This window comes from Globicephala melas, chromosome 13 (genome assembly GCF_963455315.2).
Source record: "Globicephala melas chromosome 13, mGloMel1.2, whole genome shotgun sequence".
Taxonomy (NCBI): Eukaryota; Metazoa; Chordata; class Mammalia; order Artiodactyla; family Delphinidae; genus Globicephala; species Globicephala melas.
In genome coordinates this window covers 17,996,106-18,012,284 of record NC_083326.1, presented here as the reverse complement: position 1 = coordinate 18,012,284, position 16,179 = coordinate 17,996,106, and the positions used below count along the sequence as shown (strand labels likewise).

The following is a 16,179-nucleotide window of genomic DNA, read 5'->3' as shown; positions in this document are numbered from 1 at the left end:
TTTGAAAATAGAGAAAAGTTGAGCTGTAGATGATCAATTCAGAGGGTCTAACACTTGATGGCCATGCATTTTGGACAGTAAGATAGGAAGGGAAGAAATAATCAAATAAATTGTACCACATGTCATCAATTCTAAAATGACCCCCCTCTGAAATGCATTATTATTTCATGTATTGCTAAGGAAATAAAAGCTGTGCCAATTGAATTATGAGACAATACTTTGTTTCACTTGAATTTTTATTTATAAATATGTAAAGAGTTCCTTTAGGTGTGTTTAGATATATATTGTCTTCTTCATATGTAAAATGCAGTATTTTCAAAATAAATTGCAAAATAACTTAAAACCATATTCAGAATCTGATTCTTTTAAATGTTTATGGGGCTTAAAACCATAGATGTTCATTTTTTCATCACAGTATTCTTTATTCTGCCAGCAAGAACTTTGGTATGTGGGCATTACCAAACGTGAGCAAACATAGCCCTATTGTCTGGGATTTTCTTCCAAGCTACTGATGCTCTTTCTGCAAGTTTTGATGTTAGCGTATAATAGGGAACCTATAACACAGGGTTATAGGGTTGTCCTTTCTTAGGTCCTATAAATTATGGATTATGGTCATTGCTTTGCAAGAAAATTGGGAATTTCACTCATTCTTCCAAATCTAGATATTCACTTCTCTAATATCAAATTCCACATCACCGTTTCACTTCAGTAATTTTTGGCATTTACAGTAATTTTTTAAGGCCAGATAATAATATAATGTTTAAAAATTAATGGCAACTATACTCGACACACATAGCATCAACAATAACCTGAAGTGAAAAAAATAAAGACACCTATGACTAAAAACAAACATATATGGACAATGAAAATTACATCTAGACATATCTTTCAGAGGTGTGAAGATGTACAAAAATGGGTCTTATTATGAAGTACAGTATACTGGTGATATTTTTTATCAGATTTCTATTATTTTTTCTATGTTCATCTGTCCAGTATTGAAAGGCATGTTGAAATTTTAATTTTATCTTCATTATGAATCATACCCTTTCTATATCAAAAGACAGCATTTCTCCATTTTAATTCACTTCCTTAAAGTCCACCTTTTCTGCTATTAATAGTTTGACTCCTGCTGTCCCTTTATTTAAATTTCCCTGATAGATCTTTGCTCACTTGATGTCACTTTGTTTGAGGTATGCTAATTGAAAACCACATTTGACCAAACACCGTTTTTCATTTTCAATCTAAAAGATTTTTATCTTTTAATAAGGAAGTCACTTTTAGTTCCACTATTAAATTTACAATAGTTAGTCTTATTTCTCTTAGCTGGTTTTAGTCCTCATTGCATCACATTATACTATGATTTCTCCATTCTTTTGTTAAATTATTTTTATTGTGAAATGTATCACTGATACAACACAATGGATATACATATATGTATATTTAAAGATTAATAGTAAGTTGAAGAAGCATCTAATATCCACTATCCAACTTAAGAAACAGAGTATCAGGAATAATTTTGAAGCTTCCTGTTGATCTGATTACATTCTTTCCCTGCCCTGGATTTCGTACTATCCTGTATTTTGTGTTAGCAATTCCTTTGCTTTTTCTCTATAGTTTTCTCTATAACTACATAGATGTAGCTCTAAACAACATAATGACCAGTTTGCTTATTATTTAACTTTGTGCAAATGCAGTTGACACTTGTTATGTTTACTCTGCATTGTTTTACGCTGACAGCTGTGATTAATTCATTTTCCCTAATATATGGTGTTCTGTACAAATTTGTACAACCTTGTACATTGTGTTCTGTATGAAAGGTGCTGACAGTGTGAATGGTGCCCCAGAGCTGAGTAAGGTGATAGCCCTGATTCCTTGGTATGAATACAACATGATTTATTCATTTTAATAATTCAGCATTTTTTCCTAGGGTTTCTTTTAGCATTTTTTCTTGCTGTGATGACATAGTATTGCTGTGAGCATTATTTTCCATGTCTCTTGAACATACAGTTTCTCTAGGGTTTCTAACTAGGAGTGGAATATCTGGTAGTAGTGTATACAAATACATGCAGTAATAAACTGTCTTTCTCTTGCTAATCTTTTTGTTAAAGAGCCTCAGCTGAAAACCTAAGGTGGTGGCTAGAAGTAAAGTTTCCCTTCCCTACAAAAGCATAAGATGGACTGGACCACCATCGCTGACTTTGAAACTGGAAGAAAGCCACCAAAAAAGGCCCCCAGCTGACAGGCAACAAGAAAGCAGGGACCTCATTCCTACTACCACGTGGAGCTCAGTGCTGCCAGTAACCTGAATGTCTCTGGAAATGGATTCTCCCTCAAAACCCCCAAAGGAGGCAGCCCTGCCGACACCCTGACTTTGACACTATAAGACCGGGGTAAGCCACTGACCTACAGAATTGCGAGACGAAGATCCTTTACCCAAGCCACTGGGATGGTGGTTAAGTGTCAGCAGTAAAAACCAACACAGTGGATGAGCTTGGCTTCTGATAGTTCTGTTGATCCAAATGCTTTTAAATAACCTGATCAATGTTATTTTAAATTGTTTTCTCTAGTTGTGTTAGTCTTTAACTGGCAGGAGGAGGCCATGAACTGAGACGTATCACAGCTCAGTTATGGCCAAAACAGGTTTGGTGGAACGCAGACACGTGATCAGTCTTCCAAGCAACGTATTATAGTAACTGTCCCTAGTTCATCTCTGTGTTTCCTAGCTGCTTTGCCCTTGTTGTTTATTCTAGGATGGACAGCTATGGAACAAAATTTGGCCAACCTAAGACTATGGTTTTAGGGTTGAGGGGTGGAGCTCTGCTTCAAGTGCTGTGGGGAAAGAAGGAAGCTGACACACTGAGAAACAATAAAACCAGAGATGAAGAAAGAGCCTAAGGCACTTGGGTCCATAGTTCTAGTTATTCCTCAAGCAGTTTTCTTAACTTGATACTGGATGATAAATTGCTTTTTTCTAAGTTAGAAAGAAATGTGTTTCTGTCATTTGCCAATGGCAAGAATCAGTGTTGAATGCTGTATTCATTTCCTGTTGATGCTGTAACAAACTGTTATAAACTTAGTGACCTAAAACACCACAGATTCACCATCTCAAAGCTCTGCTAGTCAGAAGTCTAACGCAAGTCTCTGGGCTAAAACCAAGGTGCCTGCAGGGCTGCATCCCTCTCTCAGGGCTCTGTGGCAGAATCCATTTCCGTGTCCTTTCCAGCTTCTCCATCCACGTCCCTTGACGGGGCCCCTTTCCTCCATCCTCAAAAGCCAGCAACAGTGAATCTGTCTGTGCTCTCCCTCGATGGCCACATCCCCCTCTGACCTCTAATTTCTATTTTAGTTTGCTTTCTTTTATGAATGAGATTGAGCATCTTGTCATGTGTTTACTGACCTTTTCTGTTTCCTCTTTTGTGAAGTATCCATTTCATGTCAATTTTTCTACTGGATTGTTTGCCGTTTTCTTACAGATTCTTTCATGGCAATATTTAACCACTAAAGGATTTATCCTTTAGTGGTTAAATTTGTTAAACTATCATCTCCTGGTTTGTGCTTATATTTTTATAATTTGTATGGTGTATTTTAAACTTAAAGTACCTGTATTTTAATGTAGTTGATTTTGTCCATTGTTTACCTTAACTGTTATGCTTTTTATATATTGATTAAGAAATCCTTCTTTGGGAATTCCCTGGTGGTCCAGTGGTTAGGAATCCATGCTTTCACTGACAAGGGCGTGGGTTCAATCCCTGGTCGGGGAACTAAGATCCTGCAAGCCTTGCAGCATGGCCAAAAAAAAAATCCTTCCTTTCCCTAAAGTCATACAATATTCTGCTATATTTTCTTGTAAAGCATATAAAATTTTCATTTCTCGTTAAGTGTTTACTATCTCAATAATTGTTTTCTTCTTTTAAATAAGGAATGTTTCCCGGCATACTGTATTGGGCTGTCGTTTTCCTATTGACCTCTAATACCAATTCTTTTCTATTTCACATTTCATGTATGAATAAGTATGCTTCTGGGCTCTTCTGTACTATTAATCTGTTTGTCTATCCCTGTGTAAACACCACACTGTATTACCAGGGCTTTATGACAAGCTTCAATATCTAGTAGAGCAGAGCTCTGCAACTTGATCTTTTTCTTTAGAAATGTGTTATAAATTTTGGCCTTTTGCTTATTCATATAAATTTTTAAATAAACTTGTCAGGTTCCATAGAAGCATTGCTAGAATTTGGATTAGAATTACATCAATAGGACAAGTGGGGGAGAACTGACAATTTTTTAACTCAAGGTCTATTCGTGATATGAAATATGTCCATTTATTTTGGTCATCGTTAATGACTGTCAATAGCACTTTATAATTTTCAACGTAACAGTCTTATCTTTTGTTAATTATCATTCCTAAGAACATTATATTTTTAGTGCAAAATTAATTACATTTTCTAACTATTGCATTTTAGATGCATAAAAATGCAATTGACTCTTGTCTAATAATGATATTGTGTACAGCTATAGCAGTATTGCTCTAACCTCTTTATCAACCTATTAAATCCTCTCAACAACTCTGTGAGGGGGTCCTGTTACCATAATTACACTTTATTTTGGCATTCAAACCACCGCATCAATTTGGTCACAGGGAATTTGAAGTAAGGCAGGGTAGGCAGAGTGACGTACGACGACTGCAGCTCTTTATGGAGAAGAGAACTTGCCGCAGAACAAAATGCTGTTGGTTTCATGGTGCCTGATGAAGAAAAGGAAGGGGTGGTCTGCACAAAATCTTGGCTCAGTTCTGCTGCACAGGGAGTTCCTGACCACCGCGGTGGCCGCAGCTGCCTCCGTGCCCTCCTCGTTGACCTCTACAAAGCACTTGTGCACGACCTTGGACATGGGCACATTCTTCTTGGCTGACATTCCAGAAAAGTCGGCCTTGGCTTCCTCAAAAGCATCAGTCATTCCTAAACTTCGAAGAAAAGCCTCCAAGTCATAACTCTCCTCCAGCTTTAATCTGGGAAGAAAAACTTGAACTTTATCCTTAGTCAGCTTTTCTGGATTTGTCCAGGCTCTGAACTTCTCATATGTAAGTGCCTTTTCCAACTGAAATAATGAAGAGTTAAATCTTAAAAGCTAGATGACACGAGCCTGGTACCCACCCATCCCCCCACTCATTAACACCTCCACACACACGCATGACCTGCAGTTAGATGGTGAGATCTAGTCCAAGACAATCTAAGGGATATTTCCTCTTATAAACACACCTGGATTTCCCCTCAAATTCTTGCATTTTCCTTGTTTTATGGCCACAAGAGAAGAACAGTTAGAAAACACCTGAGACAAAGATAGGGTTTTATTTTTAACTATCTGTAGCAAATTCATTTCAAGCATTTTTTTAATTTAGAAAATTCTCATAACCAATTGATTGTATTCATGCGGAACACTTTACCATGAGTTTGAGAACTTGTTCGACAAAAGGGAGACAAAGCATGGCTCAGAACTCTGATGGATGAAAAATGGGGAAATCGGGGATCATCTGAACGGGAAGGAAGATGTGGATTCTGGGGAGGGGAGAGCAGCAATGGGGAATTCCACAGGACGATTGCTTCTGGCATCCTTGTTTGCCCTCTGCCTGCCCTGGAGTTTCAAAACCTACAAGACCCAGAACTCATTCTGTTTATCCACAGGGAAGAAATAAAGGAGGAAGAGGGGGCTTCCACTTGCGTCCCCACTTCCCTTCACCACCTGGAGTCCAGGTGAGTTCTCCTCTCCCGTGACAGCTGGGTTTGGATGTCAGCTCTATTCCTAGACTCTCCTAATTTTCTTCTCAAGTCGCCGTGACAGAGCTCATCCTTGACTTATGCCAGGACCTTCCTGATTCCATGGAGAAGCCAGGGAGATCAGGCAGGCCCTAGCGTCACAGCGGTGTGCTGGTGTGCAGGCGGTGGGCTGGAGCTGGCTTGGATCTCCGGTGAGAGTCAATTGTTAAACCCTCGGGAGCCTAACTTCAGCCATGGTGGGGGTATTTACACCACAGGAATCACTAAATATCATAATGCTTCCCCTCCACCCCAGAGAGCCAGATAACGAGCATACTATCACTCCTGTGCCTCCCACCCTACAAAGTTACTTGCCCCCATCCTGAACCCCCACTTTCCGTCACGGGAAGATGTGTTCCTCGTGTCTGAGATAAATTCCTCACCTGTACTTTAGACGCTTGCTCCTCAAGTTGGTCTATGACCAACGGCATCTGCATCACTTGGAATCTTGTTAGAAATGCAAAATCTCAGGCCATAACTCCCCCCAAATAAAAGTCTGCATTTTAACAAGATCCCATTAGGTTAATATGCACATTAATGTTTGAGGAACACGGCCCAGACCCATTCTTATCCTTTTCCTGTCCTTTTGTTCAGTAATTATTGGGCTCTCAGCTAGACCCTCCCTTCAAAATAAATAATAATGTTCTTATATTTTTGGAAGTCTCTCTTCTAAGCTTCATCAAAATTTGTCAATACCAGCAATTCCACTCCTAGTGGTACCCTCAACAGGAAATGCATACACATGTTCACCCAAAGACATGCAGTGGTGTTCATTTAGCACTCCTTAAAATAATCCTAAATTGGAAATTCCTCAAATGCTATCTGGTGGATGGACTTTTAAAAATGAGCTTAGCCTGGATCCATGGACACTCAGACTCATTGCCAAGGGCTTACCACAGCGAGATCTGTGTTGTCATCAGGCAGTAAAATGAGCATACTCAGCACCCCCTCCACGTAGGGCAGCTCCAGGACCTGGGCGTGCACCTCCTCCACATACCCCATTTTAAATTTAGCTTGCTTAAACATCATCTGCACTGTCTTCTTCTCCTAATAAGAATACAACATTAAAATCAAATTACTGAAAAATGAGCGCAGTGCACTAAAAGATATGTCTGATTCACAGAATCCCTAGGTACATATAATTATTATTTCTATGCACTTATGCTGATTGATGTAAAGTCGTCATTATTACATATTAGTGTTGAGTATAACATTCTGTTGCCCCAGCAGATCAAGTGTTATGAGGCAGGAGAGAATCAATTGATGAATATAGAGAGACACAAAACTATATTATTCTCAGAAGAAATTGTGTTTTTTTTTTCTCTTTTGAGAAGATGGGTAGAGAAGCACTCCCAGGGACCTTTTAATTAAATTATTTCTCGGGCTTCCCTGGTGGCGCAGTGGTTGAGAATCTGCCTGCCAATGCAGGGGACACGGGTTCGAGCCCTGGTCTGGGAAAATCCCACATGCCGCGGAACAACTAAGCCCGCGCACTACAGCTACTGAGCCTGCGCGTCTGGAGCCCGTGCTCTGCAACAAGAGAGGCCACGACAGTGAGACGCCCACGCACCGCGATGAAGAGTGGCCCCACTCACCGCAGCTAGAGAAAGCCCTCGCACAGAAACGAAGACCCGACACAGCCAAAAATAAATTCATTAAAAATATATATATATCTAAAAAAATAAAATTATTTCTCCAAGTTAAGGGGAAATTTAACTAATATTCAGGTCTTTAGGCAGAAAGATCTGGTTGGAAAAGGTATATAGGCCAGAGGGAGTTATACTTTTTTTTTTCCCCAATAAATTTATTTATTTATTTTTGGCTGCGTTGGGTCTTCGTTGCTGCGCGCGGGGGCTACTACTCTTTGTTGTGGTGCGCGGGCTTCTCGTTGCGGTGGCTTCTCTTGTTGCGGAGCACGGGCTCTGGGCACGCGGGCTCAGTAGTTGTGGCTCACGGGCTTCGTTGCTCTGCGGCATGTGGGATCTTCCTGGACCAGGGCTCGAACCCATGTCCGCTGCATTGGCAGGCAGATTCTTAACCACTGCGCCACCAGGGAAGCCCCGGGAGTTATACTTCTATTCTGAAAACTTGCTCAATTATATAATTGGCTTTATGGCCTTGCTTTTCTTGAAGGGGGAACCTTGATCAGATGTCTAGGGTCCACCATTTTTAAAGCTTGCATCAAATATATTCTAGATTTATAAATTTTTGTGTAATACACTGTTATCAAGCGGATGGAGGTCAAATTCCAAGCTAACAGTTACTGACCCCAGCCGTTATCATATTCAAAAGTGGAGAAAAGTGTTTTAAAGTTAGGTATGTAATTCTAGAAATCAAATATACAACATGATGCTATAGTTAATAATACCGTATCAAATACTGGAAATTTGCTAAGAGGGTAGATTTCGGTGCTGTCATCACAGAAAATATATGGTGACTATGTGAGGGAAAGATATTTTAATTAGCTTGACTGCGGTAATCATTTCACTATGTATATGTTTATCAAACCCTCACCTTGTACACCTTAAATACGTATAATTTTTATTTCTTAAGAAGTTCCAAGAATAAATAAAAACAAAGCTGGCCTGAACATTTGCTAACACTTTTTTTCTTGTATTAGGAATTGTACAGCCATGAATTCTAAGGCAATAAATAGTCACAGTTGTCACTGACTGTTGCAAGAAAGTGTCTAAATACAACAGTGATAGTAAAATACAAACATAATTCCAAGGCTTAGAAGACAGTTTCTTTCAATCCAAATAACATGACCAGAGAGAGAAGATCGATTTGACCAAGGATCCAAAAACAAAATGATCAGTGTAACAATTATTTTCGTTTTTCTCTTTCCCATTCCAGTAAGAGATATATAGGGGGCATGAAATTCCTTCAGAAATAATAAATTAAGAATCAAGACAGTGTGAAATAAATTATGTTTTTCCATTCACTCACAACCTTTCCCAGAGTAGTACTTTAGAAAGTAGCTGTATATCTGCAAAAATATGTCCCTACCTTGTTGGTTTTAAAGGTCATTCCCCTTGTGTGCTTTCTGTCAAATTGCTCATTCCACTTTCCTTTGAAATAGGTTGCATTCACGAGGACCAGCTTAGTCAGAGGACCGATTGCCCCAGCCCCCAGTATCTCTGAAATCTTTCCTGTAAAGAGTATGAGAGAAAGTTATTGCTATTGGGGGAGAATAAACATTCTTTTACAAAAGCTCTCTTGACACTGAAAGCCGAGGCTTGGTGGAGGAAAGGCTGGATCCTGTAGTTCCGGCTGCCTGAGGAATCGGGGTGATGGTGTTTCATTCTGTGCACACGTACAGCGTAGTGTTTGTCCTTAAACAAGAATCTTGAAGCAGGCAGGTCAACGACCATTTTGCCCTCAATTTATAGATGTAGAAATTCAGGTTCAGAGTATTTGCCTGACTTTTTGCCAAGGTCACATAGGCGACCAAGTGGTTGAGCTGAGAAAATAACCCAAGAGTCTCGATTCCAACTGTAAGCTTCTCGACCTTGGCACCGTCATTTCTCAGCCACGCCACTACTGGCATTTTAGGCCACATAATTCTTTGTTTGGGGGATGGTCCTGTGTGTTTAGGATGTTTAGCCAGTATCACTTCCCCCAACTATGACAACTGAAAATGTCTTCAGTTATGGCCAGATATCCCCTAGAGGTTGATTCTGATTAAGAATCGTTGCTCTGTGCCCACCTTCAAGTCTCATTTAGGTGAGAAGAGGCTTCCAAAGGATGGGGATACAGATCTGTAAATGGGAGAAGGCAGCTTCCTGGAGGGAGGGAATGGGGCAAAAGAATTAGGGGGATGCAATAAAGGGGCCCAAATTGAGTTTTCCAATGAGAGCGGAGACAAGGTGATGCCCAACCCCCCCTCCAGCTCTGCTATTCCGGGAAATCTTGGGTGGTCAACCTGTTGGAAGGAAGGGTGTGAGCAGCCGTGGAGGGGGAAGTGGGTGGTGGAGGGAGGGTGAGGTGTGGAGAAGCTTCTGGCTTCCCTAGGTGACTCAGTGCTGCTAGATCCACTGGAGAGCCAGAGACCACTACACACGTGACGTACGAAAATATCAACGTGAAAGGCTCTTCCCTTCCGATGGTCGTTGGCTGCCTGCGTGATCACGGGTATTGTGGCTGCCTGACGCGCAGTGGATGCGCCATAAGCTGGAACGGATGGAATAATGAGTGCCAGGTGGGCATGTGAACAAACGAGTGACGTAACCTCCCCGCCTGCTGACGTCTCTAAATTACGTGCTGAGTACTTAGAGTTCTGAAAAGCACGTCCTTTTTCTCTGCACTCTAATTGAGAACTGGCAGAAATGTTTCTGCTGAGACAGAATGTGTCTGGACAGGGCACCCTGTATGCTCCACAGTAGCTGCACTTCCAGAATCTGGAGCAAATTCAGAAAAGCAAACTTAGCCACAGCCAAGTTCAGAGGGCAGGAGAGGGCTGTGGATGAAACTAGAGCGGCTCACATCACCACTGGGAGGTGACATGAAACGTTGTCCCACCTCAGCTATAACCTAAATGGAATGTCCTGCCCTTAGAGCACGGCAGTGTCCTCGCAGGTAGAAGTTAAATGGGGCAACCAAAGAGGAAGCATTTTTCGGGGATGTTCCATTACCTTCCAGAGGGGAGGGCATCTGAGAGACTAACATTAGGTTTAAGCATTTTTCAGAAATCACCACTTCATAAGCCCAAGAAAAATATCAGAATTGCATCAATGGCCTGAAAGCCCAGCAAACACACATAAACAGGCCACTGGTTACAGGGTCACAGTGGCCACCCGTGGAGGTCACATCCCAGGTTACAGGGTCACAGTGGCCACCCATGGAGGTCACATCCCAGGTTACAGGGTCTCAGTGGCCACCCGTGGAGGTCACATCCCAGGTTACAGGGTCACAGTGGCCACCCGTGGAGGTCACATCCCAGGTTACAGGGTCACAGTGGCCACCCGTGGAGGTCACATCCCAGGTTACAGGGTCACAGTGGCCACCCGTGGAGGTCACATCCCAGGTTAGGGTCACAGTGGCCACCCGTGGAGGTCACATCCGGCAATCTCAGCTCTGTGTCCCTCATAACACCACATCTCCTGAAATGAAAATTTCTCACCTTCAGTCTTCTCCGTCACCCAGTCATTTACGTGTTTCCTGCATTCTTCAGTGTCTTTAGAAAAGTTCAGTTCCTCCAGGTCTGCCTGATAGAACTTCTGGCAGGACTCCTTAAAAGCCTACAAATGCAAAATACCTAGTTTGGCCACATTCCACTTGTCAAAGTTTCCTAAAAGTGTGAAAACATTTCTTTCTTAACGTGTTTCTAGCACAAATGCTTGCACAGGGCACCCTGTACTTTAAGACTCATTTATGCAATTAATCAAAATGTATAGACTGCTGGCTTTGTGCCTGGTACAGTGCCAGGTGCTGGACACCAGGGTGAAGACATGACCTTGGACCTGAGGTGGCTCACAGTCTGCTGAGGGAGAAACATATACACACGATAATTACAATTTTATTTATTTATTTTTTTTGCAGTACGTGGGCCTCTCACTGCTGTGGCCTCTCGCGTTGCGGAGCGCAGGCTCCGGATGCGCAGGCTCAGCGGCCATGGCTCACGGGCCCAGCCGCTCCGCGGCATGTGGGATCTTCCCGGACCGGGGCCCAAACCCGTGTCCCCTGCATCGGCAGGTGGACTCTCAGCCACTGCGCCACCAGGGAAGCCCCTACAATATGTTTTGAGAATACAGACGGCGGCAGCCATGCACAAAACAGCCCGTGAACATTCCTGTCAAACGCTTAAACTCCATATTGACTTTCTGTTTGATTTTGTCTCCCCTACTAGGTGGTCTAACCCTGTTTCACTCATTTTTGTATCATCAGCACCAACCACAGTGTCTGAAATATCCTTAGGGAATGATTGGGAGGCTCCACAGTAGAACTACATTATCAACAAATCTTACAGGTTCAATGTGTGTGTGTGTGTGTGTGTGTGTGTGTGTAGGGTATTAGGGAAAACAGTGACAAGGGATGAGCCATGGAATATAAGTTGGGATAAAATCAAGAAGGTTGTTATATGCAATACATTAAAACCCAAGGATAACTCACCTCATGAAAACTTGTTTTCTGATATAATGTGCCTGGCAATGGGCTCCCATCCTCCGCCCATCTCCTGTTCTCAAACATTTTAGCTTCTATAGAAGAAAGAAGATGTAGAGAGAAGAAGGACCCAAGCAACCAAGAGAAGTGGAGAATGGTTCCCTGTGTCCCCAGTATTCCCCAATTACAGTATTCCAAGGTCAGTCTGATATTCAAAAATGAATATCAATTAACCAGGAGATTCCTGGAATCACGAGTGCTTATCCTAGAAAACCTAACTAGCTGAGGGATCCAGAATCATCTCCAATAATATTTAAGCCCAGAGCAGGCGACCTCCACAGGGCAGCACCCAACAGCAGCTAGAACACGATTGTATCTGAGTCTAACAAAATAACCCTTGGAACTGCTGGCCAATGAGATGGCCAGACTTGTCCTGATCATTTCATTAATCTTAAGATAGCATCACTCTGCATATTATGTGGCATAATTTTTTGGACTTCACTTATTGAACAATGGCAGGCTTTTACTGGACTAGGGAGCTTTGGAATTATATGTTGCAGCAAATAGGAACTACCCAGGTTCAAAACCTTATTTTTTATGAACAGATTTTAATTTTAGAAAGATTATTCTGTCAGTAGTGTGAAAAGACTAGGCTGAGTTTGGAGAGATCCATTAGGAAACAATTAAAGTAACAGTGTAGAAGATGTGAGAGTCTGGACCCGGCAATGGCGGTGGTGATTCAGAAGACGGGACAAATCTAAGAGACTTTGCGAGGCCAGCTCCACAGAAACAGCCCAACAATCAGAGATGAGATCAGGGGATGGCGAGAGTGATGTGGTCACTGAGAAGGGGATCAAGGGAGAGAGGCAGGTCTGGGTGCAGGAAGATGGGCAAATTGAAATTGATATCTGGGAAGATGTATCAGAGACAATACTTTTTCAAAGGACAGAATTCAGAAGGAATCATAAAATTCAAAATTACAATTACAAAATATAATTCTAAGCACATTTTTTTTTTTTTTTTTTTTTGCGGTACGCGGGCCTCTCACCGTTGTGGCCTCTCCCGTTGCGGAGCACAGGCTCCGGACGCGCAGGCCCAGCGGCCATGGCTTACGGGCCCAGCCGCTCCGCGGCATGTGGGATCTTCCCGGACCGGGGCACGAACCCGCGTCCCCTGCATCGGCAAGCGGACTCTCAACCACTGCGCCACCAGGGAAGCCCAAAGCACATTTTTAAGGCAGCAGAGCTACACTTTATCTCTGCTCTTCTGTAGTTTCTGTATTATTTTCAATTTCTTTTTCATCAGTGTGCGAGCAATACTTACTGGCAGGAAATCACATGTCTTTTCCCCGAAGAGTCTGTTGGCAGTTCTGAGCAAGTACTGAGGGCCAGATTTGTTCAATTCCATGAGAAGTGACTGGAATCCTTGGTGAATATCTCCACCTTTGTTCAAACAAAGTGCCTGGTAATAGAAGACGAGAACGGCAACTTTTGACATGCCATTTCTCCCCCAAAGAGCTATTTCCAAACAAATTTCTACACTGAAAATCACCGAGAATCCTATTTTAAAATGAGTTTTGTTTAACCGTCTAGCACAGGGTTCCTCAACCTGGCAGTATAGACTTTTGGGGCCACATACTTTGTTGGGAGGCTAGCCTGCACATCCTAGGATTTTTAGCTGCATTTTTGGCCTCTGCTCACTAGATGTCAGTAGCACCTCTTTGTTATGACCACCAACTCTGTCCAGACTTAGTCAACTGTTCCAGGGAGGAAAAATCGCCCCCAGGTGGAAAGCCCTGCTCTAGCAGATTTATCTATGCCAGGAAGACAGCACGTAATAACTCAGGAGGGAGACAGAACAGAACAAACAGGTAGCGGGAATGACCCACAGAAGACAAGATGAGCAGAAATGTTTCATTAGCAATTCCACAGAAGTCCTCCAGACCAGACTGTGACTTAAATGTCAGGTCAGAGTGAGAATCAAGGCTGTTCCCTTATCTCCCAACAACCCCAGTCCAAAGCCTCATTCCTCCAGGGAGCTGGAAAAAAAAGAGCCACCAGGGATTCAACTGTGGCCGTGGACACACTTCTGGGGGGTGTCTGCGCACCCCGCTATTAGTGGGAACATGATGTGTATATGACAGTTTTCTGGGATACATTCACCAGACAGTCAAAGCAACTAAGACATAAATAGGGGACGGTCTACTTTCCTAAAGTAATATCCACTACTTCATTGGTAGCTAAGCGCACATATAACCCATTTCAGATCAATCAGATAATATATTCCCTCTAAAAAACTCCAGAAGATGTAAGTCCTCATTTGTGTTGCATTCGTCTTCCACTTATGCATAATTGTACACTAGAAACAACCGATTTAACAAAAAGGTTCATTTACACAGTTGCATTTCAATTTGAAATACAATGTTAGCAAAAGTTTAAAACAGAACAAAGTGGAAATTCTTGGCCTTTTTGTGGAAGAGAATTTTAGTTCACCTTTCTTATCAAAGATGCAGAAAATAACATAGTGACTTGATTTCTCCCATGAAAACTAGCAGGAGATTCCGTCTTACACAATTCACCTTTCCACCCATGTCCGCTTTCTCTCCCTCACCACGGTGCCCCTCCCACCTCCCAGCCTCACTGGCTTCCATCAGCTGGAGTGAAGGATGAACAGACCAGCTCTATGAAAGCACAGAGGAAGCCCGCCCTTGGTCTTCCTTTGTGGTGGGCACGCATACCTGGGACATCTGCGCCGCAGTGTTTCCTTTGGCCCCCATTAAGACCATGGTCAGGGCAGAGGAGAGGCTCAGGGGAGAGAAGAACACATTTCGCAGGTTGTCCTTTTCACCCAGCAGTTTTAATAAGTTGATGGCAAAAGTGCCATTTGCTTCACAGAGATCATCCATCAGTGAAGGTCTGTACCCAAAGCACAACACAGAAGCACGTTAGCCATGCCCTCCACTAGCCACTGCGCACTAGTCACTAGTCACACCTCCAGCCCTGTCTGTGGACACTGGGTATAGGCAGCAGAATAACTGCATCCCCAGACATCCGTGTTGAACCTCCAAAACCTGTGGCAATGTTATCTTACACGGCAATAAGGACTGGGCGGATGTGACTGGACTAAGGACCTTGAGATGGAGTCACCTGCATCATCAGGTGGGTTCAGTGTAATCACAGGCTTCTTAAAGAGGAAGGCAAGAGGGTCAGAGCCAGAGAAGGAGAAGTGAGGATGGACGCAACGGTCAGGACGGTGTGGAGACACAGAACGCAGGCAGCCTCTGGGAGCTGCAAAAGGCAAGAGAACGGACTCTGCCCTAGAGCCTCCAGACTTAAAATGTAGCTCTGCCAATATCTTACGGACTTCTGACCTCCAGAACTGTAAGATAAATCCCCCTATGACTAATAGTTCTTCAGTTTGCTGTCTCTGGCATAATTTATAAGCAATGTTCTATGAATTATAATATACTATAAATAAAAATGACATTTCTGTCACGATGTCACATGAAAACAGCCGGATGGATTTCAACAGATTTTGGAGGGTTTTTCTGGGATGGTCTGCCCTAAAATGTGGGCTCCTGGGAAGACACGAAATTTACTTTAAATCCGAAGGACTCGAAAACAATACACCATTTTCCACCGGAGCTGTTGAAACTGGGCTGGGAGCTGTGAAGGGAGCCCCTGGGCACGGAGGTAGAACATGAAGCCCAAATCTCCAGTCATCAGACGCACACTTTGAATCAGGCACTAATTCTGGATCCAGGCTTCACTTTCCCCCCAAGCTTGACTAAACTTTAGACAAGCTTCTTCCTGCCTCTGGTGCCTGACCTCTCTTTCCTTAGAGCACTTACTTTAGGCAATTTGTCATTGTAAGTTCTTCCTCTGCTCCTTTGAGAGGTAAACATTTTGAAAAGCCTCTTTCCTATTTTACAGCCCAAGACAATCCTTCTCAAGTCCCTAGCAGCCATCCCTTTAAAATGTAATTGTCAAGGAAGATCGTCTCCGTGGGATGGTGGGAGCACAGTCGCAGCAGGCACCTTGCTGCAAGTTGTGAAAAGCTTTCGCAGCATATTAATTTTTATACTTTTAGAAAAATTTTATAAATGCTGCATTTATTTCTATTAAACCTTCTAGAAACCTGGGCTGCTAGTCAGTAAATTACTAAAGTTCATCAGCTCATCTTGTTTTCCCTGAATCTCTCTGTTGTTACAGTTGAAGACATTTTGGAACATAAAAGGACAAATCGTCACCCATAATCCCATGATGCT

General features: G+C 42.6%; 1 protein-coding gene across 1 annotated transcript in view; it reads right to left on the bottom strand.

Moving 5' to 3' along the window:
* Positions 1-274: 274 nt before the first annotated feature.
* LOC132598345 (uncharacterized) overlaps positions 275-16,179 on the bottom strand; it is a 50,139-nt gene continuing 34,234 nt past the window's right edge. The window contains exons 11-16 of the mRNA XM_070047075.1: positions 14,650-14,827; positions 13,236-13,373; positions 10,933-11,050; positions 8,820-8,962; positions 6,705-6,857; positions 275-5,094 (exon numbers count right to left, since the gene is read on the bottom strand). Coding sequence (XP_069903176.1) covers positions 4,690-5,094; positions 6,705-6,857; positions 8,820-8,962; positions 10,933-11,050; positions 13,236-13,373; positions 14,650-14,827 — 1,135 coding nt within the window. The 3' untranslated portion in view covers positions 275-4,689. The remainder of the gene's footprint in view (positions 5,095-6,704; positions 6,858-8,819; positions 8,963-10,932; positions 11,051-13,235; positions 13,374-14,649; positions 14,828-16,179) is intronic.